General features: G+C 37.9%; 3 protein-coding genes across 3 annotated transcripts in view; all 3 read left to right on the forward strand.

Moving 5' to 3' along the window:
• Positions 1-5458, forward strand: part of LOC101313465 (cyclic nucleotide-gated ion channel 1-like) — a 9264-nt gene extending 3806 nt beyond the window's left edge. Inside the window, exon 7 of the mRNA XM_004309080.1 lies at positions 4859-5458. Within this exon, the coding sequence (XP_004309128.1) occupies positions 4859-5458 (600 nt within the window). The remainder of the gene's footprint in view (positions 1-4858) is intronic.
• A 2185-nt stretch (positions 5459-7643) lies between these two features.
• Positions 7644-10461, forward strand: LOC101313754 (wall-associated receptor kinase 1-like). Its single transcript, XM_004309081.1, has 3 exons — positions 7644-8598; positions 8721-8900; positions 9203-10461. Exons 1-3 carry the CDS (start codon positions 7644-7646, stop codon positions 10459-10461), a joined length of 2394 nt encoding a protein of 797 aa, XP_004309129.1.
• Positions 10462-12223: 1762 nt separating this feature from the next.
• Positions 12224-15457, forward strand: LOC101307343 (wall-associated receptor kinase 1-like). The gene is made up of 3 exons (XM_004307920.1): positions 12224-13209; positions 13309-13491; positions 14091-15457. Exons 1-3 carry the CDS (start codon positions 12255-12257, stop codon positions 15350-15352), a joined length of 2400 nt encoding a protein of 799 aa, XP_004307968.1. The 5' UTR covers positions 12224-12254; the 3' UTR covers positions 15353-15457.
• The last annotated feature ends 10236 nt before the right edge of the window (positions 15458-25693 follow it).

Raw genomic sequence — 25693 nt, forward strand, 5'->3', positions numbered from 1 at the left:
GTTCATTTCTAGGGATAGATCATTTGACGAACTTTTTTATCACAAAATCAAATCTCCACCGTTCAGTTCGTTGGGCTATATGAGTAGATCACTTATGCAAATTTTCAGAAAATTTGGTGATCGTTAAGTCATCCAAATGAGGGATTTATTTTTAATGATTTTGAACGGTGTAGGTTTGACATAAGTGTTAAGTTTTTTGTTTTAATCTCAACCATTCAAGCCCATTAAAAAACAGATCTAATGTAGTGGACCTATCCCTAAAAATGAAAAAAAATAGGGATCCCTCATTAGAAGGGCCCTATATATAGCAGGGATGTGAAGTGGACGTCCGCACAGTCCTTAAAGTGCAGACGTCCCTCCGTTCTCCACCGAACGGCTCCAACGACGCGGCGCCTCCACCCCAGCGGCCTCCAGCAGCGTCCCCGATCACTTTTCCTCCTCGGCGAGTCCGCTGAATTCCAGTTTTCCGGTGAGATTGATTTTGTTTGAAGTTTTGGGTGATCTCGGCGGACTCGCCGGGGAGGGAAAGTGATCGGGGACCCTGCTGGAGGCCGCTGGGGTGGAGGCGCGCCGTTATCGGAGCCGTACGGAGGAGAACGGAGGGACGTCCGCACTTTAAGGCCGATGCGGACGTCCACTCCTCATCCGGCCTGTATATATATAAACATAAACCCATCAAGGTTTTACATCAATTTAAATAGTCACAAAGAAAGTACATTATAAAGACCTCCACTTTTGGTTCTTTTTCCATGTGGGATAAATCTAACACAAGTTCCAACATGACTCTATCCCAGATGTTTGAAGATTGGATCACTGAACACGATCTTATCTACGTACGTACTCCAACAATTTGAAGAGAAAGCAAGACGGTATCAGATTTTTATAGCCAAATATCTCTCTCTGTAAAAGTTCAACAAAGAAGGTGCGCATAGTGATGATATTCGGCTTAAAGATTTGAAACCGCCTTGCTTCGATCTCTTCATTGTTGGAATAAACACAATATGTACAGTACTTTGAATTTTTATGCAAGGTTGGATTGGGCCTTGTAAACTTGGGTTCATGCATTCATTTTACAGGATTAGATAGACGAGCTAACTCATCCAAGCCACAAAAAACAACCCAAATAGATTAGAGGCCCACTGGCCCATAACCCATCTCTCTCTTCTCCTTTCCTTCAAAAGTGTTTACCTTGTCTTCTAGCTACAAGGTTGTTTAAGATTCCATAAGAAATTCTACTTATTGAAGATGATAATTCTAGATAGAAAAATTATTGGTTTTATAAAAAGATTCAGTTTTAAGCACGTACTTGGTAAAACAAAAACGATAAGAAAAAAGTTGTAATTTGTAACAATATATTGTCTTTTATTGTAATTCAGTATTAAGGTAATTTAATCTTTTAATAAATCAACATCTTGTATGATAAGTAAAGTGGATGATAAGGTGACAATAGCCACACCCTTTGAAGTCGGCATATTCTGTCCAATCTGAAGTCTAATACATTTTGAAATCCTAATCAAATCTTAACTACTCTACCAAACACGGCCAAAATGTAAAACTCCACTTTGATATAGTTGGGTGATTTTTGGACTTCGATAAAAGTGGCGGCAGGGCTTACATGTCCTCTGAAATGGTTTTCAATGTAAGACCTGCTACCATGATACCATCCTACCCAACTTCACTAGAGAAACCTGTTAGTTTGCTACGATAAGTCGATAACTAAAAGCAATTTAGACTTCCAATTCTGAAACTACAAAAACCATGTGGGGGATGACAAATGCAAACACAAATCTTTCCATTATATATAAGCATGCATGAACCTATGGAGCCCTAACTGCAGGAGCAGGCACCAAAATTGCCTCCTACCAAATTGCGTATCATACCAATAACACCATTTACCTAATCAGCCCCCGTTGTGATTTCTTCATTTTCCTAAGGATTGAATTTAGTTGGGCCTCTTGATTTATCAAACAATGGGCATCGGCGCAGTTAAGATGAGGGATAAGTTCATTCCTATATGTTTACAAGCTTTCTTGTAGCCTCTCAAACTGCGAAACATATGAAACTGTATACATCTAACTTGGCTTTTCTAGTGCTAGACAAAAACCAATTTCACGTGTATCATGAAGTTTGGTTTCTCCGACTCACAGTTTCTCCCTAGAGAGGAATGAGTTGTTAGGGTTGAGATATATCGTAATTCGTAAGCGGTTGTTAAGCTCATAGAGCTGAGTAACCTCGATGAAAATGGTGATGAACGAGCTAATGATCAAGGAGCTACAGCAGTTGATCAAAGTCAGAAGAAGTCAAAAGTTTGACCTTGACGGTGGGCGCGTGGCTTTCAAATGTGTAGGTGTTCTTGAGGATTCTTGTGAAGCTGTTATCCTTTCCCTCATAACAACTCTTCAGGAGCAGCACTCTCGTGACCAAGAAGAAAAGATCTAGACCCTACACGTGTCCCTTTTGTAGCTGTCAAGAAAGATATTTTCTCTGCATGGTGAAATCTAGCAGCGGTTACAGTGCGAGGGAGGACCTGTTTAATTTCATACCACTCGTTCACGGTTCACTGTAATAATTCGTACACTCAACCAAAAAAAAAAAAAAGGAAATCATTGATACCAAAAGGAAAAACTTCACCAAATGAAGTGAATCCTGAGCTTATATCAAACAAAATTGCATGTCAATATAATAGAATGTGGTGCTATTGATTCACACTCATAGTTGATCGAGTATAGTGCATGTTTCTCAATCTTTGTTTCGAAGGCGATTCAGTTGCTGCAAAATTGAGGATTGTTATAGAAAAACGATTCAGTTTCGAGTCATATGGCCAACCCTGAAGTAGCTGTAAATGTAGAGCACTTGGAAGAAGAGAAAACTCAGAGGTCAGTCGTTCTTCACCTCACTTTAAGATTATGCATTTTCTTCTTGTATATTATAGTGATGAGTGTAACTTGTGGTCTTATTGTGTGATTTTAGATCGGTTGTTGATGAACATAGCGAGTTAGAGACTACTGCAACGGCAGAATCTGTCCCAAAAGATGGAGGAGATACAAAAGAAGCTAGAAGCTGCAGGTTATCCTTCAATACAATTTTCAATCGAAATGGGAACTTCCTTCCTATGTGGAACAACGTATTTGTAGTATCTTGTGTGTTTACTGTCTCCTTTGATCCTTTGTTCTTCTACATTCCGATCATTAACGAGAAGAAGAAGTGTCTATATTTTGACACAAGGTTGAAGACCGTAGCCCTCGTCTTACGGTTACTCACAGATCACTTCTACATTGCGGACATTATTATGCGAATTTTGACCAGTATACGTCAAACCAAGTTATCAAAGGCTTCTGGGGTGATGAAAGCACAATCGGAATCTCCTGATTTGAAAGGGAAGACATCAGTTGGTGATGTTTTTGAAATAGCTAAGAGGGCTTGGGCGAAAACTAATAGATCATACGTCCTGATTGACATTTTAGCTATTCTTCCCATACCCCAGGTAATCAAGAGAACCCTTTCATGGTGTAATGTTGCTTAATTTCTTTCTTTCTAGCTAGTTGTCTGAATCTTTACTTGCCATTTGCAGGTGGCAATGTTCATTTTCTTTTCGAAAATGGAGGGTCCGGGATGGTCAAAAGAAAGAAGGCTTTTCGACACTCTTATTATATTCCAATTTGTCCCACGAGTTCTTCCCGTTTACTTATTGTGCAGAGAACGCGAGAGAACTCTTAACAAAGCAAGCATGTGGACTAAAGGTGTTTTCAATTTCTTCCTGCACATCCTTGCAAGTCATGTAAGCCCTAATACTGAGGCTAGTTACGTACTTACATTTCTTTCATAATTTCCACCTATATGCAATTGTCTTAATTTGCAGAACAAATGTTAAGTAGTTTTTGGTTTTAAGGTACTCGGAGCTCTTTGGTACTTCTTTGCCATTCAACGAGAGGTGGATTGTTGGCATATGCATTCTGGTTGGCAACACCACAATAGATGCCAACTTAGTACCTATAGTTCTAGCGCAGGACAAGATGGATTGAGAAATATCCCATTGTTAGACATAAAATGTCCGATAAACCTGCCGGAAGAAAAGAAAGGAAAGCCCTTTGATTTTGGTATATTTGCTGATGCACTTGACTCCGGCCTAGTGCAGACTACTGATTTTCCTGAAAAATTCTTGAATTGTTTCTGGTGGGGGCGGCAAAATCTGAGGTTTGCACATATTACTAGTTCTGTGCTTTGTTTACATATCTTCATGACCTAGGAGATGTTCTTATATACTAATTGCTGCATTTGTTTTGTTTCTAATTGTGCAGCTCTCTGGGTCAAAACCTCCATACAAGCACCTATGCATGGGAAAACCTCTTTGCTGTGTTTATTTCGATCATAGGCTTGCTATTGTTTATATATCTCATCGGAAATTTGCAGGTTGGTGTCCAGTTTATGATACCTTAATGCTCATGTATTACATAGAAATGCATTTTGATCAGTACTATATGTTTAATGAACTAAACCTATGCTTCTTTTGTCGTGGACTATCATATTGTAGACATACTTGCAGTTTGCGACTACAAGATCAGAGAAGCTCAGACGAAAGATGAAAACGAAAAATTTAGAGGTTGATTTGTGGCTATCAAGAAAAGGCCTGCCTAGCAATTTGAAGGTAGTGATAATGCAAATCATACAACAAAAACTTGAACAGAACAAAGATGTTCAAGTTGAGGACACCCTTTCTGTTCTTCCTTCAGCACATAGTAAATATATCAGGCGCTATCTTAGTTTGGCTACACTCAAGAAAGTAAGCATTTCCTTTGTGAATATAACAGTGGAAAGGCCTAGCCATCGTTAACGTACAACAAGTTTTTCTTGAACTTAGGTGCCAATGCTTCAAACTATGGTGGTAAGAATGCTAAAAGCAATCTGTGAACACCTTACGCCGGTGGACCATCCAGAGGACAGTTACATTATCCGAGAGGGGAAGCAACTCCATCAGATGATTTTCATCACACATGGTACTGTACAGACCTACAAGACCAATGGTAAAGGTGGAAAAATTGGTTCCAAGTTTCTTGAGAAAGGGGACTACTATGGAGCAGAAGAACTTCTCAAATGGGCATCCAATTTCAGCGGTCACCAGGACTTACCAATCTCAACGAGAATGGTTAAGCCTGTCACTAAAGTTGAAGCATTTTCACTGAGTAAGGACGACTTGAAGAGTGTAGCCATCAAGTACTGGTGGAATTTCACCAAGAACAAGGATCCGAAGGATTTCGACCAGTCTGTGTTGGAGGAGTTTGCAGTATCTTCCATAGAAAAAGAAATCCGTCGCCGCAGGCAAGTGAAGAAGAAGCATACAATAAGGTCTCTTCATAAGTTGGATACTCAGGGTAGTGCTAGCCAGAAGTTGCAGAAGGTTATCAGTAGGGTCATGAAGGATCAGTTGCCTTCACCTGTTGGTGCTCTAGATGGCAGGTAATTAATTAGCTGCCTAAGCTAAGCTTTTTTGAGTATTATTATAGCTAGTTTCAAAGATCAAGTGTACTTAACAAGCCCCTAATCAGAATAAAGTACCTCCTTTTGGATAGCTTTTGATTTTGAGTACGTAGTGCAAAAACCTACAACACGTACACAAGGTCTCCCGTGATTCAGACCGAGTCGGGTATATTTGAGACTGGACTCATGGATTTGAAGGATCCCAAGTGTGGAGCCAATAGCAGCCCAGTAGCTATTTATGCCATGCACAGTATGCACTACTCTGGCCATGAGTTACAGTCTCAGCTCCTAGCTAGCCTCCGATGACCGAAGCAAGAAGGCGACATCATGAGTCATCAATCATGACAACTCCTTACGATTATGGTGTTATTTACATAACATTATATATTGTTTAACAAACACAGAGTCTAACTGGCCGAGTTTGTGTTGATTTGTTATAGTTCACGATGATAGAAAGCCTCCAGCTATTACATACCGACTTAAAAAAAAAAAAAAATGTAAGGACAGCAAGAGATATGGAGTGCTTGGAGTTCTAATGACTTTAACTCCTAGAATAAAAAATAAGGAAAAAATTCAGTTTACTACCCTGAACTTTAGGTCTAAAATCAGTTTGATACCTCATCTTTTTTTTTAATCAGTTTCATACCTAAACTTTCAAAATGACATCAATCTCGACCAAAATGACTAAAATAGCCCTGGTTAATCTTTTTACCCTCTCTATCTCTCTCTCCCTGCCTCCAAATCCACCACATGGCTGGCGCCGGCATCCACCCCTACCACCAGCAATGGGTTCCGACGGCAGCCCCTCCTCCTCCCCCGGCAGTCGCCGTTGCCATTCTTAACTCTGAGAAGGTAAAAAGATTAACCAGGGCTATTTTAGTCATTTTGGTCGAGATTGATGTCATTTTAAAAGTTTAGGTATGAAACTAATTAAAAAAAAAGATGAGGTATCAAACTGATTTTAGACCTAAAATTCAGGGTAGTAAAGTGAAATTATCTCAAGAAATAACATATTAGACCAAATGCAGATGTAGTGTGTATGGTTCTTTCTCATTACATTATTTTCTTTTTGTTCCGTCAACACACAACAGGTAACTAAACTATCACAAGTGGTTAAAAAATAAATAAATAAATAAATATCACAAGTGGACATTGTCAACCAAATTATAGAATTAGAGGTTGATGATTATAAATTAGTTTCTAAAGAATGAGGTAATGTAATGGGCATATTTTGGTTTATAACAACATATACCTCCCCAAGGCCTCAACATATGGGAATCTCCAACGTATGCCAAAAACTAATATCAAAATCAAAATACGTATACTGTACACATGTACATGTTGAGGTTACTATTATTATCAAGCATCAACAGAGGGTTGACTCTGCAGAGGAGTGTTGTTTAAGGTTCCTAATTAACTTAACCTCCAATGTCTAAAGGTCTAAGCTAGGAATTAAGGGAGGATATATATGCATGTGAAATGTAAGACATCCAGCTAGATGGATTAATTAATCAACTTAAACTCCCAGAAAGAAATTAAAACAAAGACTAAGACTTTAACATTTCCTAGCTAGTTATCTTCAATTCAATTATTGTTGATGCTTTCTCATCAGTACTTTAGGTCAGTGACCGAGCAAAGAATTTGCAAGAAAATGTATATATATCGATCATACGTACTCCAGCTTTGGTGTGATATGAAACCTTATAACGTATTATATAAAATAGAGAAAATGAAAAATGAAAATAATAGAAATTTTAGCATATATACAAGAGATACCTTTTGGTTTTTTTTTTTTTTTTNTTTTTTTTCCCGATTTCAAGAGATGCCTTGGTTAGAAAAACTAAAAAATTGACACTAGGCCTTTGTTCGACTTTCTGGGCATTTGTCTGCAAGAGCAATCAACGGTAGGGCGAGCCTTTGTCATTTGCAAAAGATACTAATAAAAAAAAGAAAAAAGAAAAAAAAAAACAAGAATTAGCAAATGGACCAATTGACAAGGCATTTTGCACACACTCATTTTTATTCCACACTAGCTACTATAAATCACCATTCAAGCTAACCTTGCCTTCTCACAACTTCAACACAAAACAATCAAATTTTGCAGCAGCTAGCTAGCATTGTTCTTCCTCTTATATATTGTGTTACATACATAGAAAGTGAGCCGTGCCATGGCCTTACATGGGAGAATGCTTCTTTTGCAACTCTCTTTGGCCGCAGTGCTATTAGCAAGGACAATGCTAGCAGCTGCTCAAGCCCCGCCGCCTGACTGCAATGAGAGCTGCGGTGGTGTCTCAGTTCCTTATCCATTTGGTCTCAGTGATGGTTGTTACCTACATGTGCCGGGACAAGATTCTCAGCAGCCATTCAAGATCACTTGCAACACCACCACCTCGCAACCATCCCTACAGTTCTCGGACAGCGATAACTTCCCCACAAATATTGCCAACATTTTTGTGGAAGAGAGTGCGCTGCAAGTAATGATGGCCCCATCCTATAACTGCTACACCAACAATACATACGACTCCTCCATGGACAAAGTCATGGACCTCAATCTTCCGCCTTCTTTCACCCTCTCCGACAGAAACAAGGTTTATAACCTTGGGTGCAACAAAGTAACCAAGCTCATAGGTTATCCTCTTCAAGTTACAGACCCTGAGCAGCTCTTTGAAGTAGCGTTCAGCGGTGTAAGCTTGTGTCAAGATGAATTTGGCAAAAGATTCCCCGACACTTGCACCGGATTTGGGTGCTCCGTAAATCCTATCCCTATCGGACTGCAGAATATTACGTTGGGTGTGTGGACACTCGGTACCAGCCTCGGAACAACGGCGCAGTGGGGCCTGAGCTACCCTTGCAGTTACGGCTTCGTTGTGGATGAACGCAACTTCACATTCGCCGGGAATCAAAGTTTTGATGCACTGAGGTCCGGCGCAATAAAGAAGCTTCCGGTGCTTGCTAATTGGGCGATTGGGAATGACAACTGCGAAGCAGCAAAGAAGAAGAACGAGACTGCTTTTGCATGCAACACTGTGAATTCCAAGTGTGTCGACCGTGCTGGTGGTGGTTACTTTTGCCAGTGTGAAGATGGTTACGAAGGGAACCCATACCTCCTCGATAATTGCCTAGGTAATTAATTACACAAATCATCTTAATTTCGCGTTAATTTGTGATCTATATATAGGAAAGTGATTCTTTCTAGATTTGCTTTATATATAGCTTCCCCTAAATGTGATGTCTTTTTGTTTCAGATATCAATGAGTGCAAGAACTCAACCCTTTGCAGTGGTCCTGCAACTTGCGTAAACTCAATTGGAAGTTACATCTGTAAATGTCACAAGGGCTATAGAAATGATGACCACGACAAGAATAAGTGTGTCCAAATCACTGAAACCTCCAGCAAAAATGACAAAGAAATGAAAATTTCCCTGGGTACGCACTCTCATCTTTTTTTCTTTTTCTTTTTCTCTCTCGAAGTACTCTCATCTCTATTAATCCATTATTGACAAGTTTGTCAATTCTATCTATCAATTTCTAAATTTGTCCTCTTTAAGTATTATGTTTTTTTTATACGAACACTTTAACTATTGTAATGGAGCTCATATTTACTTTAAAAATTAATAAATTTTAACGGTTTCGTTTTAACAATTCTATTGGAGATGCTCTTAACATAGTCAAGTTGTAGGAGTGGATTTGACTACGTTGTGCTAATCCGTTCTTTTGAATTTTTGCAGGTGTCTCTTTGAGCTTCCTAGTCATATTGATTATAACTTTTTCGATATACTGCGTACTGAAAAGAAGAAAGTTCAAGCAGCTCTGTGACAGGTACTACAAAGACAATGGGGGCTTCTTGTTACCACAAGAAATGCAGAAGTACAAAGGGTCTCAGGCACCCAGAATCTTTAAATTAGAAGAGCTTAAGAAGGCAACCAACAAGTTTGATCCCCACGAAATAATTGGAGAAGGAGGCTTTGGATTGGTTTACAAGGGAACATTGCCAGACAACAAGCAGGTGGTTGCCATAAAGAAATCAAAAACTGATGCTCCCACCATGACCCCCGAAAGTAGGATCGCCCACACTAAGCAGTTCATTAATGAGATGATTGTTCTCTCTGGAATCAAGCATAGAAATGTCGTGAGGCTTTTAGGTTGTTGTTTGGAGACCAAAACGCCTATATTAGTGTACGAGTTCGTCAGCAATGGCACACTTTATGAGCACATTCATAAACAGAAAGACAAAGGACCTCTTTCCTTTGAGCAACGAGTGAAGATAGCAGCAGAAACAGCAGGATCCCTAGCATACTTGCACTACAGCGCTTCTTCCACGCCAATTCTGCATCGAGATGTCAAGGCATCTAACATCCTACTGGATGAGAATTGCACAGCCAAAGTATCAGACTTTGGAGCTTCAAAATTGGTTCCTGAAGATGAAAATACTCAAATGGCTACTTTAGTGCAAGGGACGCTAGGGTACTTGGACCCTGAATATCTTCAGTCACACGCACTGACGGAGAAGAGTGATGTCTATAGTTTCGGGGTTGTCCTTGTGGAGCTAATAACAAGTCAAGTGGCAATTTCTAACAAGAAGCTTGAGGCAGAGAAAAACCTAGCAAACTGTTTTTTAAAGTCGGTGGCAGATAATAACTTGGATCAGATTCTTGATCATGAAATTATCAAAGAAGAAAGCTTCGAAATAGCCGAACAAGTAGCCCATCTTGCCAAAAGATGTTTAAGTTTGAAAGGAGAAGATAGGCCTACCATGGAAGAAGTAGAAACGGAGCTTAAGGTAATATTGGCAGTTATGGCAAAGCATCCAGGAGGAAAGCCTGACTCCTCCCCCAAAGAGACAGATTACTTGCTTAGAGCGTCACCTTCAAACGCTTACGTTGTTGATGTTAGAAGTGATGAAGGTGAAGTCATAACCAGCATAGATTATGACAAGAGCATGCAGAATCAAGCCCAGATGATGAAGCCTTATGATGGTGGGAGATAGTTCATCAATTGGCAAGCTAGCTTCGAATCTCTTTCATAGCTAGTTATGTATGGAGTTGTTCTTTTGAGTGTGTTGTGTTTAATAAAAGATAATGTAATCATACTGCTGCAGTTGAGTGCAATGCTGCATGCATGTATTGACAGTAAGTCAGTAATATCGGTCCGTCGTAAATTTTCCTTCTGGCCAAAATGTGAGTGGTAAAATATTACTAATTGCCTTGTTTTAGTAACAGAAGAGGAAAACTAAGTATTACAATTACTTGAGCTGATTGGATATCACTGCATCAACACCGTGTTCACCGTTCAACCGTCCGGAAATAATAGATAAACACCTCGATGAACATGAGGCACATGAACAACATTATTGGAGCAGACAGATAAGCATAGACGACTCCAGCATATGCATGATGGAAGCCGGAGCCCTATCGATCGAGTTGGTGACGTAGAAGGGATTTACCTGCTTCTTCTTTATTCATCACTCCCTATCACTTAAGCAAGCCAATACTTTACTTTATGTACAAGTTTTGTAGTGGTATATATGAACGTGGGAAAATTCTATAATGAGTTAATGCATGTCATGTATCAATTCTGTCATAAAGTTGTAAAATGAGTTCTTAAAAGTCTTGAAAGTTGTAATATGAGTCTTTAAAGTTGTAAAAAAATATAATTACAACATCAGTCCTCATGTATCGTTAAAGTGGTAAAATGTGTGCTTAAAGCCTAAAAGTGATAATTGAATCCCCAAATGATAAAAGAAAAGTTGATGTAACTTTAAGGACTCAATTACTAATTTAAGGACACATGAGGAATAATGTTGTAACTAAAATTTTATAACTTTGAAGACTAATATTACTACTATGAGAACTTATTTTACAATTTTGAAGACTAATATTACTACTATGAGAACTTATTTTACAACTTTAGAACATAATTAATATATGACATGCATTAACACGTACACCCTAGCCTTACCCATGAATGTGTGATAACAAATGATTGTATATTATACGTTTGATTAATTAGTCTAGTTAGTAAATTATATGTAAATGAAACGTACGAGTTCTTCACGTCGATTTTATTTCAGGTTAACATACATGTCGACCAAAACCAATTCAGTACGTTAATGGAGTTTCTTTCCCCTGCAACCAAAGCAGTACGTAGCTTTTTTCAAAGAGACCCTTTAAGAATTAATTCTACGAAGGAAGAAGAATGGTCTCGCAATTTTCACATCTCTCTTTATTAAGTAGTCCCTCCATGAGTGACTGATTAAATGCGAAATGATTAATGGGAAGATCAAGGCTATCAATTTTCATGAAGCGAACAAAGAGAACAAGAAATATGTTCACGTTTACTTAACAATTTTCTTGCTTCAGCAATACTTGCGCGTTATGAACATAACCAGGTTATTGCTTGCTTTCTCACTTGGCCGGGTCAACTTAATTTCTTACAGTACGTGTATAGTATTAACTTTCATTACCAAGTAAAAACTAAAATTTGTGACACTAGCTAGGCCTTTGTTGACTTTCTGGGCATTTGTCATGACAGCAAGAGCAATAATCGGGTCTTTGTCATTTGCAAAATATACCAAGGAAAAAAGAAAGACTGAGCAAATGAACTAATCGACAATTTGACATCGCATTTGCATACTATAGAGTATAGACTCGATATTAAAATAAAGAAGTGAAACTCCTTTCATTTGTTTAGTAGGCATACCATCTCCATCTATATATCACCATTCAAGCTAACCTTAGCTTCTCACAACTTCAAACACAAACAATCAAATTAGCCGTGCCAATGGCCTTACATGGGAGAATGCTTCTTTTGCAACTGATCTCTTTGGCCGCAGTACTGCTGTTAGCATCCTCAATGCTAGCAGCTGCTCAATCCCCGCCGCCTGACTGCAAGGAAACCTGTGGTGGCGTCTCAATTCCATATCCATTTGGTCTCACTGACGGTTGTTACCTACATGTGCCGGGACAAGATTCACAGCAATTCAAGCTCGCTTGCGACACCACCGCCACCTCGCAACCGTCCCTAAATTTCTTGGATAGCTATAACTTCCCCACAAACATTTCCAACATTTTCGCGGGTGAGAGTGCGCTGCAAGTAATGTTGACCACGTCCCGAAACTGCTACAACGACACTGTATACAACTCCTCCTTGCACAGAGCCAGTTACCTATATCTTCCGCCTTCTTACACCCTCGCCGACAAAAACAAGGTTTATAACATTGGCTGCAACAAAGCAACGAAGCTCGTAGGTTATCCTCTTCATGTTACAGGCCCTGAACAGCTCTTTGAAGTAGCGCTCAGCGGTGTAAGCTTGTGCAACGATGAATTTGGCAAAAGATTCCCCGAGACTTGCACCGGATTCGGATGCTCCGTAAATTCTATCCCTAGTGGACTGCAAAATATTACGGTCGATGTGTGGTCACTCGGTACCGGCCTCGGAACATCGGCGCCGTGGGGACTGAGTTACCCTTGCAGTTACGGCTTCGTTGTGGATGAACGCAACTTTACATTCGCCGGGAATCGAAGTTTTGATGAACTGAATCGCACAAGATTGGAGCTTCCGGTGCTTGCTAGTTGGGCGATTGGGAATGACAACTGCGAAGCAGCAAAGAAGAAGAACGAGACAGCTTTCGCATGCAAGGGTGAGAATACGGAGTGTGTCGACCGCGCTGGTGGTTACTTCTGCCAGTGTTGGGATGGCTACGAAGGGAACCCATACCTCCTCAAAGATTGCGTAGGTAATACACAAATCATCTTAATTTCGTGTTAATTTGTGATGTATATAAGTGATGGTTTCTAGATTTGCTTTACATATAACTATACTTTTTTGTTTTCAGATGTCGATGAGTGCAAGAATAATTCAACCCTTTGCAGTGGTCCTGCAACTTGCGTAAACTCAATTGGAAGTTACAAATGTAAATGTCACAAGGGCTATAGAAATGATGACAACGACAAGAATAAGTGTGTCAAAATCAACGAAACCTCCAGCAAAAATGATACAGAAATGAAAATTTCCTTGGGTATGCACTCTCTTTTCTCTTTTTTTTGTCGAAGCACTCTTATATTCATTATTGACAAATTATCAATTTTATCTATCAATTCATAAATTTGTCAACTCTTGTTTAAGTATTACGTTGGTGCTCATATTTACCTTTAAAATTGATAGATTTTAACTTTTTAAAAAATAATAATAATAATAAGGGTAAAATATTGTATAGTCCTTGTGGTTTGAAGTCGACATTTGTTCAGTCATTATGGTTTTATTTTAATCTGAATAATCCTTAAAGTCATGATTTTTCATCAAAATAGTCTTTATGACCTTTAATTAACTGAGAAAATGAATCGGAAAGACTATTTGGATGAAAAATCATGACTTTAAGGACTATTCAGATTAAAATAAAACTATAATGACTATTTGGATGAAAAATTGTGACTTTAAGGACTATTCAGATTAAAATAAAACCACAAGGACTAAACATATGTCAACTTCAAACCATAAGATCTAAACAAATTTCAATTCTAGTGATAATAACTCTGCTGGAGATGCTCTTAATTAAAGTCAAGTTGTAGGAGTGGATTTGAGTACGTTGTGCTGATCCGCTCTTTTGAATTTTTGCAGGTGTCTCTTTGAGCTTCCTAGTCATACTGATTATAACTTTTTCGATATACTGCGTACTGAAAAGAAGAAAGTTCAAGCAGCTATGTGACAGGTACTACGAAGTCAATGGGGGCTTCTTGTTACCACAAGAAATGCAAAAGTACAAAGGGTCTCAGGCACCCAGAATATTTAAATTAGCAGAGCTTAACAAGGCAACCAACAAGTTTGATCCCCATGAAATAATTGGAGAAGGAGGCTTTGGATTGGTTTACAAGGGAACATTGCCGGACAACAAGCAGGTGGTTGCTATAAAGAAGTCAAAAACTGATGCTCCCACCATGACCCCCGAAAGTAGGATCGCCCACACTAAGCAGTTCATTAATGAGATGATTGTTCTCTCTGGAATCAAGCATAGAAATGTCGTGACCCTCTTAGGTTGTTGTTTGGAGACCAAAACGCCTATATTAGTGTACGAGTTGGTCAGCAATGGCACGCTTTATGAGCACATTCAGAAAAAGAAAGGCAAAGGACCTCTTTCCTTTGGGCAACGAGTGAAGATAGCAGCAGAAACAGCAGGATCCCTGGCATACTTGCACTCCCGCGCTTCTTCCACGCCAATTCTGCACCGAGATGTCAAGGCGACGAACATCCTGCTGGATGAGAATTTGACAGCCAAAGTATCAGACTTTGGAGCTTCAAAATTGGTTCCCGAAGATCAAAATACTCAAATGGCTACTTTAGTGCAAGGGACGCTAGGGTACTTGGACCCTGAATATATTCAGACACACAAACTGACGGAGAAGAGTGATGTCTATAGTTTCGGGGTTGTCCTTGTGGAGCTATTAACGAGTCAAATGGCAATTAATTCCAACAAGAAGCTTGAGGAAGAGAGAAACCTAGCGAACTGTTTTTTAATGGCGGTCGAAGATAATCACTTGGATCAGATTCTTGATCATGAAATTATCAAAGAAGAAAGCTTTGAAATAGCCGAACAAGTAGCCCAACTCGCCCAAAGATGTTTAAGTCCGAAAGGAGGAAATAGGCCTACCATGATAGAAGTAGAAACAGAGGTAGGGGCAATATTGGCAGTTATGGGAAAGCATCCAGGAGGAAAGCCCGACTCCTCCCCCAATGAGATCGATTACTTGCTTGCAGCGTCACCTTCAAATGCTTTCGTTGTTGATGTTAGAAGTGATGAAGGTGAAGTCATAACCAGCATAGATTATGACAAGAGCATGCATAGTCAAGCCCAGATGATGAAGCCTTATGATGGTGGGAGATAGTTCATCAATTGGCAAGCTAGCTTCGAATCTCTTTCATAGCTAGTTGTTCTTTTGAGTGTGTTGTGTTCTTATGATGGTGGGAGATAGTTCATCAATTAGTTAGTTCATCAATTAGCTGGCTAGCTAGTTAATTATGGAGTGTTGTTCTTAATTTTCTTTACTACGTACTTTTGAGTATGATGTGTTTAATAAAAGATATGGATGTATGTAATGTCAGTGATATCGATCTGTTGTAAAATTTTCCTTTTGGCCAAAATGTGATCGAGGTGGTAAAATATTTGTACTTAGCTTGCTTCATGCATATTCCTCTTCTTGGTACTCCACATGTATATAATTAATCCTTATTACAACAACACTCCGATTTATGTTCATAACCAATTGTGACTTCAACAGAAAATGATACGATTAGTACCAGTACATGCCCATTTATATTCAACGGTAGGGGAGTCATTTTCATTGTAGTCTGTCGTACCTCTCTAAAGAAATAATACGCACGCTTAATTTGCTATTTAATTAGAAGAGAAGGAACATAAAATAGGACCAACTACAACAAAATATCCTCAAACATAAAATGAGATATGAGATACATAGTTGCAATGATTGTAAGAGAAATTCTTAGGTGCAACAGCCGCACCATCTGGCATTTGCGCACCCAACCATTCTTTGACACGTGTTTTTTTTTTTTCCTTCCTTTTCGACGCCGCCGAAGGTCCCCTCCGGCCAAAGCATACCAGGTCCCTCTGCCAGTCGTCCCATGGAACCCCCACGGCTGACAACCGCCATCGCCTCCACCAAGAGAGAGGAAGGAAGAAGAAGAGGAGGGAAGAAGAAGAAGAAGCAGAGAGGAAGGAAGAAGAAGAGAGAGGAAGGAAGAATAAGAAGCAGAGAAGGAAGGAAGAAGAAGAGGAGGGAAAAAGCTTCGCCGGAGAAGGGAGAGGAAGGAAGAAAGAAGAGCTGGACGAAAAAAAAAAAAACACGTGTCGCTGTGTGACTGGTGGGTCGCACATGACACGTGGTCCGGCTGTCGCACGTAAGATTTTCTCTGATTGTAATGATTGGTTATTATTATATAAAATTTTACTTTTCTAAAAAAATGATACAACGTATAAGAGCCATTAGTAACTTAACTTTTGTCTTCTTATGAAAATAATGACTAAAAATAGAAAATGAGAGTGTGGATTACAATTTAAGGAATGTGGATTTCACATCCCTAATTTAATCTACATAGCATTATATACCAAACAAACAAACAAACATAGTGTACATTATGTCAACCAAATTCTAGAAAATAGAGGTTAATTAATTATCAATTAATTTCTAAAGAATGAGGTCATGTAATGGGCATATATGTATATTCACTACAACAATAATCAGTAATGCCCACACAATGTGTGTGGCTTCTGGAAGTGTGGCTCTTAAACCATATGTGGGTATTGGTGGGGGTATGAGGCGAAAAACCACATTTATGTATGTCATATGTAGCTATAGTTTAAAGGCCCAATTCCTAGAGGCCACGTACATTGTGTGGGTGTTGCTCACTAAGTAGTCCGTGTCGTAGTGATTTTGGTTTATAACATATAGCCAACATATGTAAAAAACTAATACTGTATGTTGAGCGAGGTTACTATATCTCAAAGGAGTGTTGTCCAAGGTTACTGTATGTCTAAAGGTCTAAGCTAGAAAAGGGAGGATATGCATCTGGATGTGTCCAGCTGCTAGATGGATTTAATCGACTTAAACTACCAGCTCCCAGAAAGAAAAACAAAGACTTAGACTTCAACATTTTCTATCTTCAATTATTGTTGATGATTTCTCAGTTTGGTGCTTTCAACAACTTTAGGTCAATGACCGAGCAATGACTTGCAAGAATATTATCGAACAAATACGTACCTCCACAACGCGCAAGAAGCTAAAGTTCTAGTTGTTATGATATATTTTTTTAATTAATTTTTTTCTCTGGTCAAAGGTCGATGCTCAAGTTTAAAGTAATTCATTCATATCATCAAGATAGATCAATTAAGGAAACCAAACTAATCAAGGGCAGTTGACGTATGATACATATAGTTATGCGCTGAGTTTGGACATCCATGTCATTATTGTATGCTGTTCATAATTAATCCTGGCATACCATCTAAAGTCACAGACTAAAAATCTATTTCACAAAAGCATAAACATACCAACATGAAGATCAAGAACAGTCATGTGATCTGCATAATAGAATTTTCCTAGAAACACCAGGAACATACGTCCCTTCATTGCAGCCTTTGATGCAACCATCCTGACAACCTTATTAGAGCAACTGCACACCTACAAAAAGAATCAAAAGGGAGATGCAAAGCCAATGAGGATTCTGCTCTCAGTGCAAAAAAATGCAGAAGACAGAGACTTACCCTCCTTTATATAATGATCAAAACCGGATCCAATCTTTATTCAACTCTATGTTAACACCTCCATAGGCATAATCCTATCATAGTACTAATTCGATACAACTCGGGTTTAATACAATGAACTTCTATGTAAACCAACCAATATACAACTTGAAATACTTACGAAACTGAGTTGAAGTCTCTTAAGCTTCTTGTTGAATGATCCATGTCCGATACTAATTGATTATATATTAAACTAACGGATAGTGTCTGAGTTCAATATTGTTCTAAGTTCTAACATCCATCGCATTTCAATCAGCTGGTTCCTCGTGTGCACGAATCTTAACTTGAAGGCCTACAACCAACTACCGACACAAAACATGTACAGGTTCCTATAAGTTTTACTCACTTGTATTAACAGACATTTTATGTTCTATATGTGATTAAATCCTCTTATATGTGCAAGTAATTCATTGAATTTTTGCTGCACCTGCTTTACTAGCTAGTTTATTGACTTTATTAATTCATTCAGGCATGAGGAATATATAACTGGGGAAATGAAATTCGCATGTTCTACGGTTGGCAACGAATTAGTAACTGAATTAAAGAAAATCTATTATTGATTAGTTAAAAAATTAAGAAAAACTAATTGACTTGTTAGGACTTCGTTCACACCCCAACTCATGACTTGATTAGTCCTAGTCGTTTTTAATTCCTACTATCATTGTTGAGTTATGAGTAATAAATGAATTAGGGTCCCATGAATTAGTGCTGCATATATCCAGGTAAATAAGTCTATATAACTTAATCTGGACATAATTGGGTTCCATATAGGCTAGCTATTTCAGATTAATCTGGTTTCAAGAAGTTAATGATCAATTCCAGCTGAATTTCCATCTTGCAATCTTACAATGTATGCTACTTCAATTCTAGAGCGCCAATCTTTGCTCTATAGCTAGTTACACAGTACTACTAAGAGTAATGCTAGATGAACCATTTTTTAGGGAACCATTTTTTTTGGGAAACTATCTTAAAGCTCACCTTAGGTAGCAGCTTATGTGGCATTGCCACTTCATCAAACCATAATTTCATAATATTTTCTTATTTTTATTTTTTCTTAGTTACAATTTTCTTTTCTTTTTTTCACTTTCATGTTATTGTCTTAACCCTATTTTTTCCGCTTCTTCTCTCAAATCTATATTTGTCGTCTTCATCTCTATCAATCAGACTTTCGACTAAGCTATTCTTTTCTCCTCTCTCACCAATACTGCTAGAAAAGGGGGCTAAGGGGGGACAAATAAAATGGGTATAGATATCATTTGCTCCATCTATGGCTTTTGGTGTCGATTTCATCCATAGTAATTATCTGAGAAATTTGCAGTTGATATTCCTTCAAGATGAAGGTAGTTTACATGTTGACTAGATTATTTGAAGTAAAACCTAGGTATTTGCTTAAGTTAGGGTTAAATTTGTATACGAGTAACAGACTTGATGAATGTTCTAATTTTTTTTTTTTTTTCCTAGATCTCAAATCAATTACGAACACTCATCTCAAGTCTAAATATAGTTTTAGAATTTCAGAAAGCATCATCTGATGATAGAAAGGATAACAACAAGTCGGCGGTACAATCTGGCAAACAATGAAAAGTCAGGTTTTTTGATTTCCAACCGTCGTTACAATACTATAGATATGATAAGCATAGGTAAACAGGCGTTGAGGTTGTTTGATTTTCAACAGTATACACAAATTAACCAAATGCTTCATTAATTATCATATAGCTATGGCCAGAGATCAAGAGACTGCATGATAAAGTTCGAGTTCACCGGTCGATCAATTTTCAACGCAAATTATGATCTACAACTGATCTACAACTCTGTTCTAATGTATTGACAGAGATCCTGAATTCCGAACATGTACTTTCATTATTTTAATTCTTTACAGTCATTAATTTCGTAAAACATCAATATATCATATATAAAACGATTCAAACACCAAATAGACATGGTCAGGAAACCAATCTACAAATTAATATTGTTGAAGATGGATCAAAGCTTGTATATGCTTGGGTTTGGAGATGAAGACTACAGATGTAGATTTGAGAGAAGAAGGGGGAAAAATAGGGTTAAAAGACGTACAATAACATGTAGGTGAAACAAAAAAAAATTGTAACTAAGTAAAAATATAAAATATAAATAATCTGAAATTAAGGTTTGATGAAGTGGCTATACCACATAAGCTGCCACTTAATTAAGATGACTCTAAGATGGTTTCCGAAAAGATGGTTCATCTAGCATTACTCGTACTACTAATTGTCTAGTTGATCGATCCTGCTTTCCTCAAGTAAGAAAACATACTCTTTCTCTGCATATATCTTCCTTAATTGGTAATTCTGTCTCTATGCTTGATTGTAAACCGTAAACTAACAATTTTCTAGCTTCCGACCACCGTTGTTCCTCTTTCTAGCACCAGTCATGTAACTAATTTTCATATTTATTTATTTTCAAATTTCAGTACTGCGGATTGGAAAATTGCTCGAGTACGAAGACTACCATCGCGATCGGCTGTGTTAGTAATTCTGAGACCATCTCATCCAGCATAACAGAAAGTGTTGGTATATGATTAGTTGGCATTCCTATACAAAATAAAAGAAGCATGAGCAAAGAAGTTCTAATTTGATTAGAGCTTTATATGAGATTAAATATATAATTGATTTATTTGGTTGTGTATTTTCCGTGAGTAATTGGAATCCTAATTGTTTTGATTAGGATATTATCTTATTGATTAACCGATTCTATAGCTTGGTGTTTGCTTGAGAAAAGGAAGAAACCTAAGTTGATTAGGTTTATAACTTGGGTGCGTGGAAAGGAAATGAACCTATGTAATTTAGGTTCTCTATTCATTTATTATCATATTTGATCTGATTGATATTATTTAATCTCATTGATCTATCTTCCTAATTGGGTTGAGACGTGCTCATGGAGCATATGGATTGGTTATATGTGATATTATCATGTTGATTTGATCATATATATGATTATGTGTTAATTGATATAAGGAGATTGCATGTGTAAGAAATCCTACGTTGTGGAGGATATTAATTCTTTTATGTTTCATTGGATAATATCTTCTGATTTATATTGTGATTTGATACTAATAAGAATTCCTATTTTGGATTTCTATTAGGGTTGCTGGCGCATGAATATTAAAGTCATATATAAAGGAGACGCCAGTTATATGGAGACACACCTTTGCACGTATAACGTTTGAGAAAGCAACTTCCGCTGCGAACTTTGTAAGGTCAGAAGTTCAACTGTTTCATGTTGAGTTGAACTTCTTGTTTATGTGATTGAAGAACCAAGGAGGTGGTTCCTTGGAGATTGAAGGACAAAGTTTTCATTGAGTTAAAAACGTATTGCTATATTGTTGCTTAGTCTACAATTAATATCATTTGGAAAACTCTTGTCAAATTATATGCTTGTATCATTGCATATGTCATTCTTATAGTGATCAAGATCAGTGGCTTGGAAAGCATTGAAGGCGTGTTCAGTTCCTTTATATCCGTATCAAATTCAAGAAGAGTTAGAATAGAGTTATCAGTTTGTAATCAAGTTAGTTTGTATACTAGTGAATGTGATTGTGTTGAATATCACTACTTGATAGGTCTGTAATCATTCTTACTCTATAGTGGATTTGATTTAGTGTGGACTACTTTAAAAGTCTCACAGTGACGTTTCCTCGTGGGAGGTTTACACTGTTATTAACAAAATCTCGTGTTCTTGTATCTGTTGCTTTTAATTTATCAAAAGATTGAATCTACATATTCAATCATTTCATATTCTGTTCCATTCTATACTTTCAGAAAGGCATAAAATAATTATGGCTAAACATCAGGGACCAAACAATGAAATCCAAATGAGGTTTGTTTTATTAACCTAGCAATAAGTTAGTTTTCTGCAATATATAGTACTGTTTCTTTTCCTTTAATTTGGAAAGGATCGACATCTCCGTTCGAGAGGGTATCGACTCTGATAAATTTAGGTTACGGATTCGATCGTTGAGCTTTTTGTTCAGTGGTCAGTTGTAGTTGAATTATTGCTTATCACTTATCAGACGGCTTCGATTCATTTAATTTACATTATTTTTGTTTTTCTTCTATCAGCATTACACCAGAAATGTCTTATGATTTCCATAGTCCTGAGGCTCTATGGCCACATCGAAAACCGACACCTGAACATGGACAACCTCAAGCAAGCAGCAAAAGATGGAATTGGCCAATAGATGCCGGAATTTCTTCAGCTTTGAACCCATGGTGGAATAAGATACTGGTAACCTCATGTGTGATTGCAGTTTTATTTGATCCCTTGTTTTTTTACCTTCCATACACCAGCGAGGAAAAAAAGTGTATGGGAAGCGACGAAAGAGTGCAGACTGCAGCTCTGATTTTCCGATCAGTCACATACATCACTTTCCTGGTGCATATCATATACCAACTATATGTGGCTATCAAATTTGCACTCTCAAGGGTGGATGAAAGTTTGGTTTTTAGATATGAATCGGTATCCCGAGAACAAATGATTCAGTTTGCAAGGGCATTTTCTCACAAGTTGTCATGGCACTACCAGGACAAGCATTTTAGCCGACGAAAGTTAGCTTAATTTGTCGGCTAAGATCTTAGCCGACGAGCCTTCGTCGGCTATAGTTTCGTCGGGAAAATGTCGTCGGCGATTACTTTAGCCGCCGAAACTAGAAGACGTCGTCGGCTATTGTCCCAGAATTTAGCCGACAAATATTTTAAATGTTTCATCGACCATAGTCTGAGACTTTAGCCGATGAAACAGATATTTTTCGGCTAAAGTATGTAATAAAAAATTAAAAAAATAACTATAGCCGACGAAATATAGTCTGTTTCGTCGGCTTTAGAAATGTTTAGCCGACGAAATATGCCATAATTCGTCCGCTAAACCTTATAAAAAAAATTAAAAAATATAGCCAACGAATATCTTCGGCTAAAGTATTTAAATATCGTCGGCTAAAGTTGCTGGTTTTTTTAAAAAAAACTGCAGAAACTTTAGGCCACCTCCAATCACCACCAAAATTTGACAGAATCTTCCTCTGAACATTTCGATCAACATTTCGAACAACTTTCAGAAGAAGTCCAAGCCCAATTCTAAAGCTAAACATTTCAATTGAATCAAAATATAAAAATCCCCAATTTTAAACCCTAAAAACTTCAAATCTTCGATTCTCCTCACACACACCGAATCGAGCTACCAAATTATAAAGGAATGTAGTACTAATCAAACTCAACTTATCCATATATAGAACTCACCAAATGGTGACCTGAGGAAGAAGAAATTTGATCGACACCGAATCTGAACCGACGGAGTTTTGGAGCTCGATTTATCTCTCACGGCGGTGCCACTCAATGCACCACCTATCCAGGAATGAAGTAAAGACGACGGCGAAGCTTTTGGGACAAGTGTGGCGGTCTCCGGTGGCTTGACGGCGGAGCTAGGCCGAGAAGAAAATCCGGCAGGCGAAACAGTAACTTTTTCTAATTTTCTGACTTCTTACCATCCACCTCCGGTAAAACTCCTATATAAAGAACTTTACCCGACGAAATTCTTAATTTTCGTCGGCTAAACTCTTTTGAAAATTTTGAAAATTTTGGTTGACCGCCAAAAATATTTTGACAATAGCTGACGAAATCATATATTTTCGTCGGTTTAAGTCCTTTGAAAATTTTCCCCCAAATTTGGTTTGCCGCCAAATTTTTTCGACTTTAGCCGACGACTTTTCGTATATTTTCATCGGCTAAAGTCATTTGAAAATTTTTCTCCAAATTTGGTTTACAGCCAAACAATTTTTGACCTTAGCCGACGACTTTTTTAATATCTCGTAGGCTAAAGTCTATAAATTCACGAAAACGCTCATATCTCCCTCTATATTACGTAGTTTGGTCAAACCTTCCACACGAAAAACTTTCATGTAGATGAGACGCAACCGCCTATATAAAAATTTTGAGACATTTACCTTCCGACGATATGGCTCCCCATAAGGAATAATAACGGTAAATAGGGTTGACCGCTACTATCAGCACCGAGATGTTACCCGATTTACGTGATTTTTGAACCATAGCCGTATTTCACTATTCTGAACATATCTTATTTCACGATATTTTTGATAATTTTTCTTCCTATGTAGAGTTGGTTCACAAAGTTGTATAACCTATTAAATAAGTTATACAACATTAGTAGACACGTTGTGATTCCGATGACTAAAATTTACAAACCAAAATTCGACCGTCAGATATGATCATTATGACGAAAGATGTCTATGATAAAAAATTCAACTGGATCCGACAACGTTAAGGGCTCGATCGAAACGGTCAACCCTAATCCATCGTCACTTATCACACGAAAACGCTCATATCTCCCTCTATATTACATAGTTTGGTCAAATTTTCCACGCAAAAAACTCTCACGTAGATGAGACGCAACGGCCCATATAAAAATTTTAAGACATTTATCTTCCGACGATAGGGCTCCCCATAGGGAATAATAACGGTAAATATGGTTGATCGCTACTATCAGCACCGAGATATTACCCGATTTACGTGATTTTTGAACCATAGCCGTATTTCACCATTCTGAACACATCTTATTTCACGAGATTTTTGATAATTTTGCTTCCTATGTAGAGTTGGTTCACAAAGTTGTATAACCTACTAAACAAGTTATACAACATTAGTAGATACGTTGTGATTCCGATGACTAAACTTCACAAACCAAAATTCGACCGTCAGATATGATCATTATGACGAAAGATGTCTATGGTAAAAAATTTAACTGGATTCGACAACGTTAAGGGCTCGATCGAAACGGTCAACTCTAATCGAAAATAAGAAAACTGCATTTTGAAGCCCTAAACGGACTCGGATGGCCAAAAAGGCCCATATTTCATGGCAAAGTGATGAGTTTGACTCGTAGGGCTGTTGTGCTTCCGGAAAGGTATCACAATAGTCAATCGGACACCGAACACCAAATCTGCAGCATACCGGGTTTCGACTATTCTACATCAGAGATGTTACCCGATTTAAGTGATTTTTGAACCATAGCCGTATTTCACCATTCTGAACACATCTTATTTCACGAGATTTTTGTTAATTTTGCTTCTATGTAGAGTTGGTTCACAAAGTTGTGTATTTGTTTAAAACCTACTAAACAAGTTATACAACATTTTATTGTTTTTCTTTTAGCTGACGAAATAATAGTCGACGATTTTTTTCGATAATAGCCAACGAGATTTTTTTTCGTCTACTAAAATACTTTAGCTGACGAGTAAAAACTTTGGCCGACGAAGGAAAATTTTGGCCGATGAGTATAGTATAGCCGACAAAAAAATTTCTTTAGCTGACGAAAATTTAAATTAGCCAACGAAAAAATAATTTGTCGGCCTGGTTTTTTATTTTCGTCGGCTAAAGTATTTCTTCTAGTAGTGTGGCGTTCTTTCCTATCTGACGTTTTTGCTATTTTGCTCATACCACAAGTAAGACATATCGTAACTCTCTTTCTAGTTATTAGTTAGAGATTGGCTAATAATTAAGGGCCAATTACATATAAGTCCACTTTGAGACATTTTTTCCCACATAGATCCACCCCAACATTTTTACCCACATAAGTCCACCCAAGTCTAAATAAAGTTTTGTATTAAGTATTAAAGTTCAACATAATTACAGACTGCCATCCAACAAAAAAATTAGATTTTCTCCTTTATATTTACAAGAATGCCACTAGTATAAAAAGTCAACAACCACTCTCATTTCGGAACAGTCTCCGGCGGACCTCCGGCGAGATTTCCGACTGACCTCCGGCGAGGTTTCCTGCCGACCTCCGACGATGACAAAAATTACTACTACCAGCTAAAAAAGCTACTACCACCAGCTATAAAAGCTACTACCACCGCCTACAAAAG

This window comes from Fragaria vesca, linkage group LG7 (genome assembly GCF_000184155.1).
Source record: "Fragaria vesca subsp. vesca linkage group LG7, FraVesHawaii_1.0, whole genome shotgun sequence".
Taxonomy (NCBI): Eukaryota; Viridiplantae; Streptophyta; class Magnoliopsida; order Rosales; family Rosaceae; genus Fragaria; species Fragaria vesca.

Coding starts and splice junctions, on each gene's coding strand:
- LOC101313754 (XM_004309081.1), top strand. CDS start 7,644: ATGGCCTTACATGGGAGAATGCTTCTTTTGCAACTCTCTTTGGCCGCA. Junction 8,599..8,720: donor CCTCCTCGATAATTGCCTAG/GTAATTAATTAC, acceptor TTTTTGTTTCAG/ATATCAATGAGTGCAAGAAC. Junction 8,901..9,202: donor AGAAATGAAAATTTCCCTGG/GTACGCACTCTC, acceptor GAATTTTTGCAG/GTGTCTCTTTGAGCTTCCTA.
- LOC101307343 (XM_004307920.1), top strand. CDS start 12,255: ATGGCCTTACATGGGAGAATGCTTCTTTTGCAACTGATCTCTTTGGCC. Junction 13,210..13,308: donor CCTCCTCAAAGATTGCGTAG/GTAATACACAAA, acceptor TTTTGTTTTCAG/ATGTCGATGAGTGCAAGAAT. Junction 13,492..14,090: donor AGAAATGAAAATTTCCTTGG/GTATGCACTCTC, acceptor GAATTTTTGCAG/GTGTCTCTTTGAGCTTCCTA.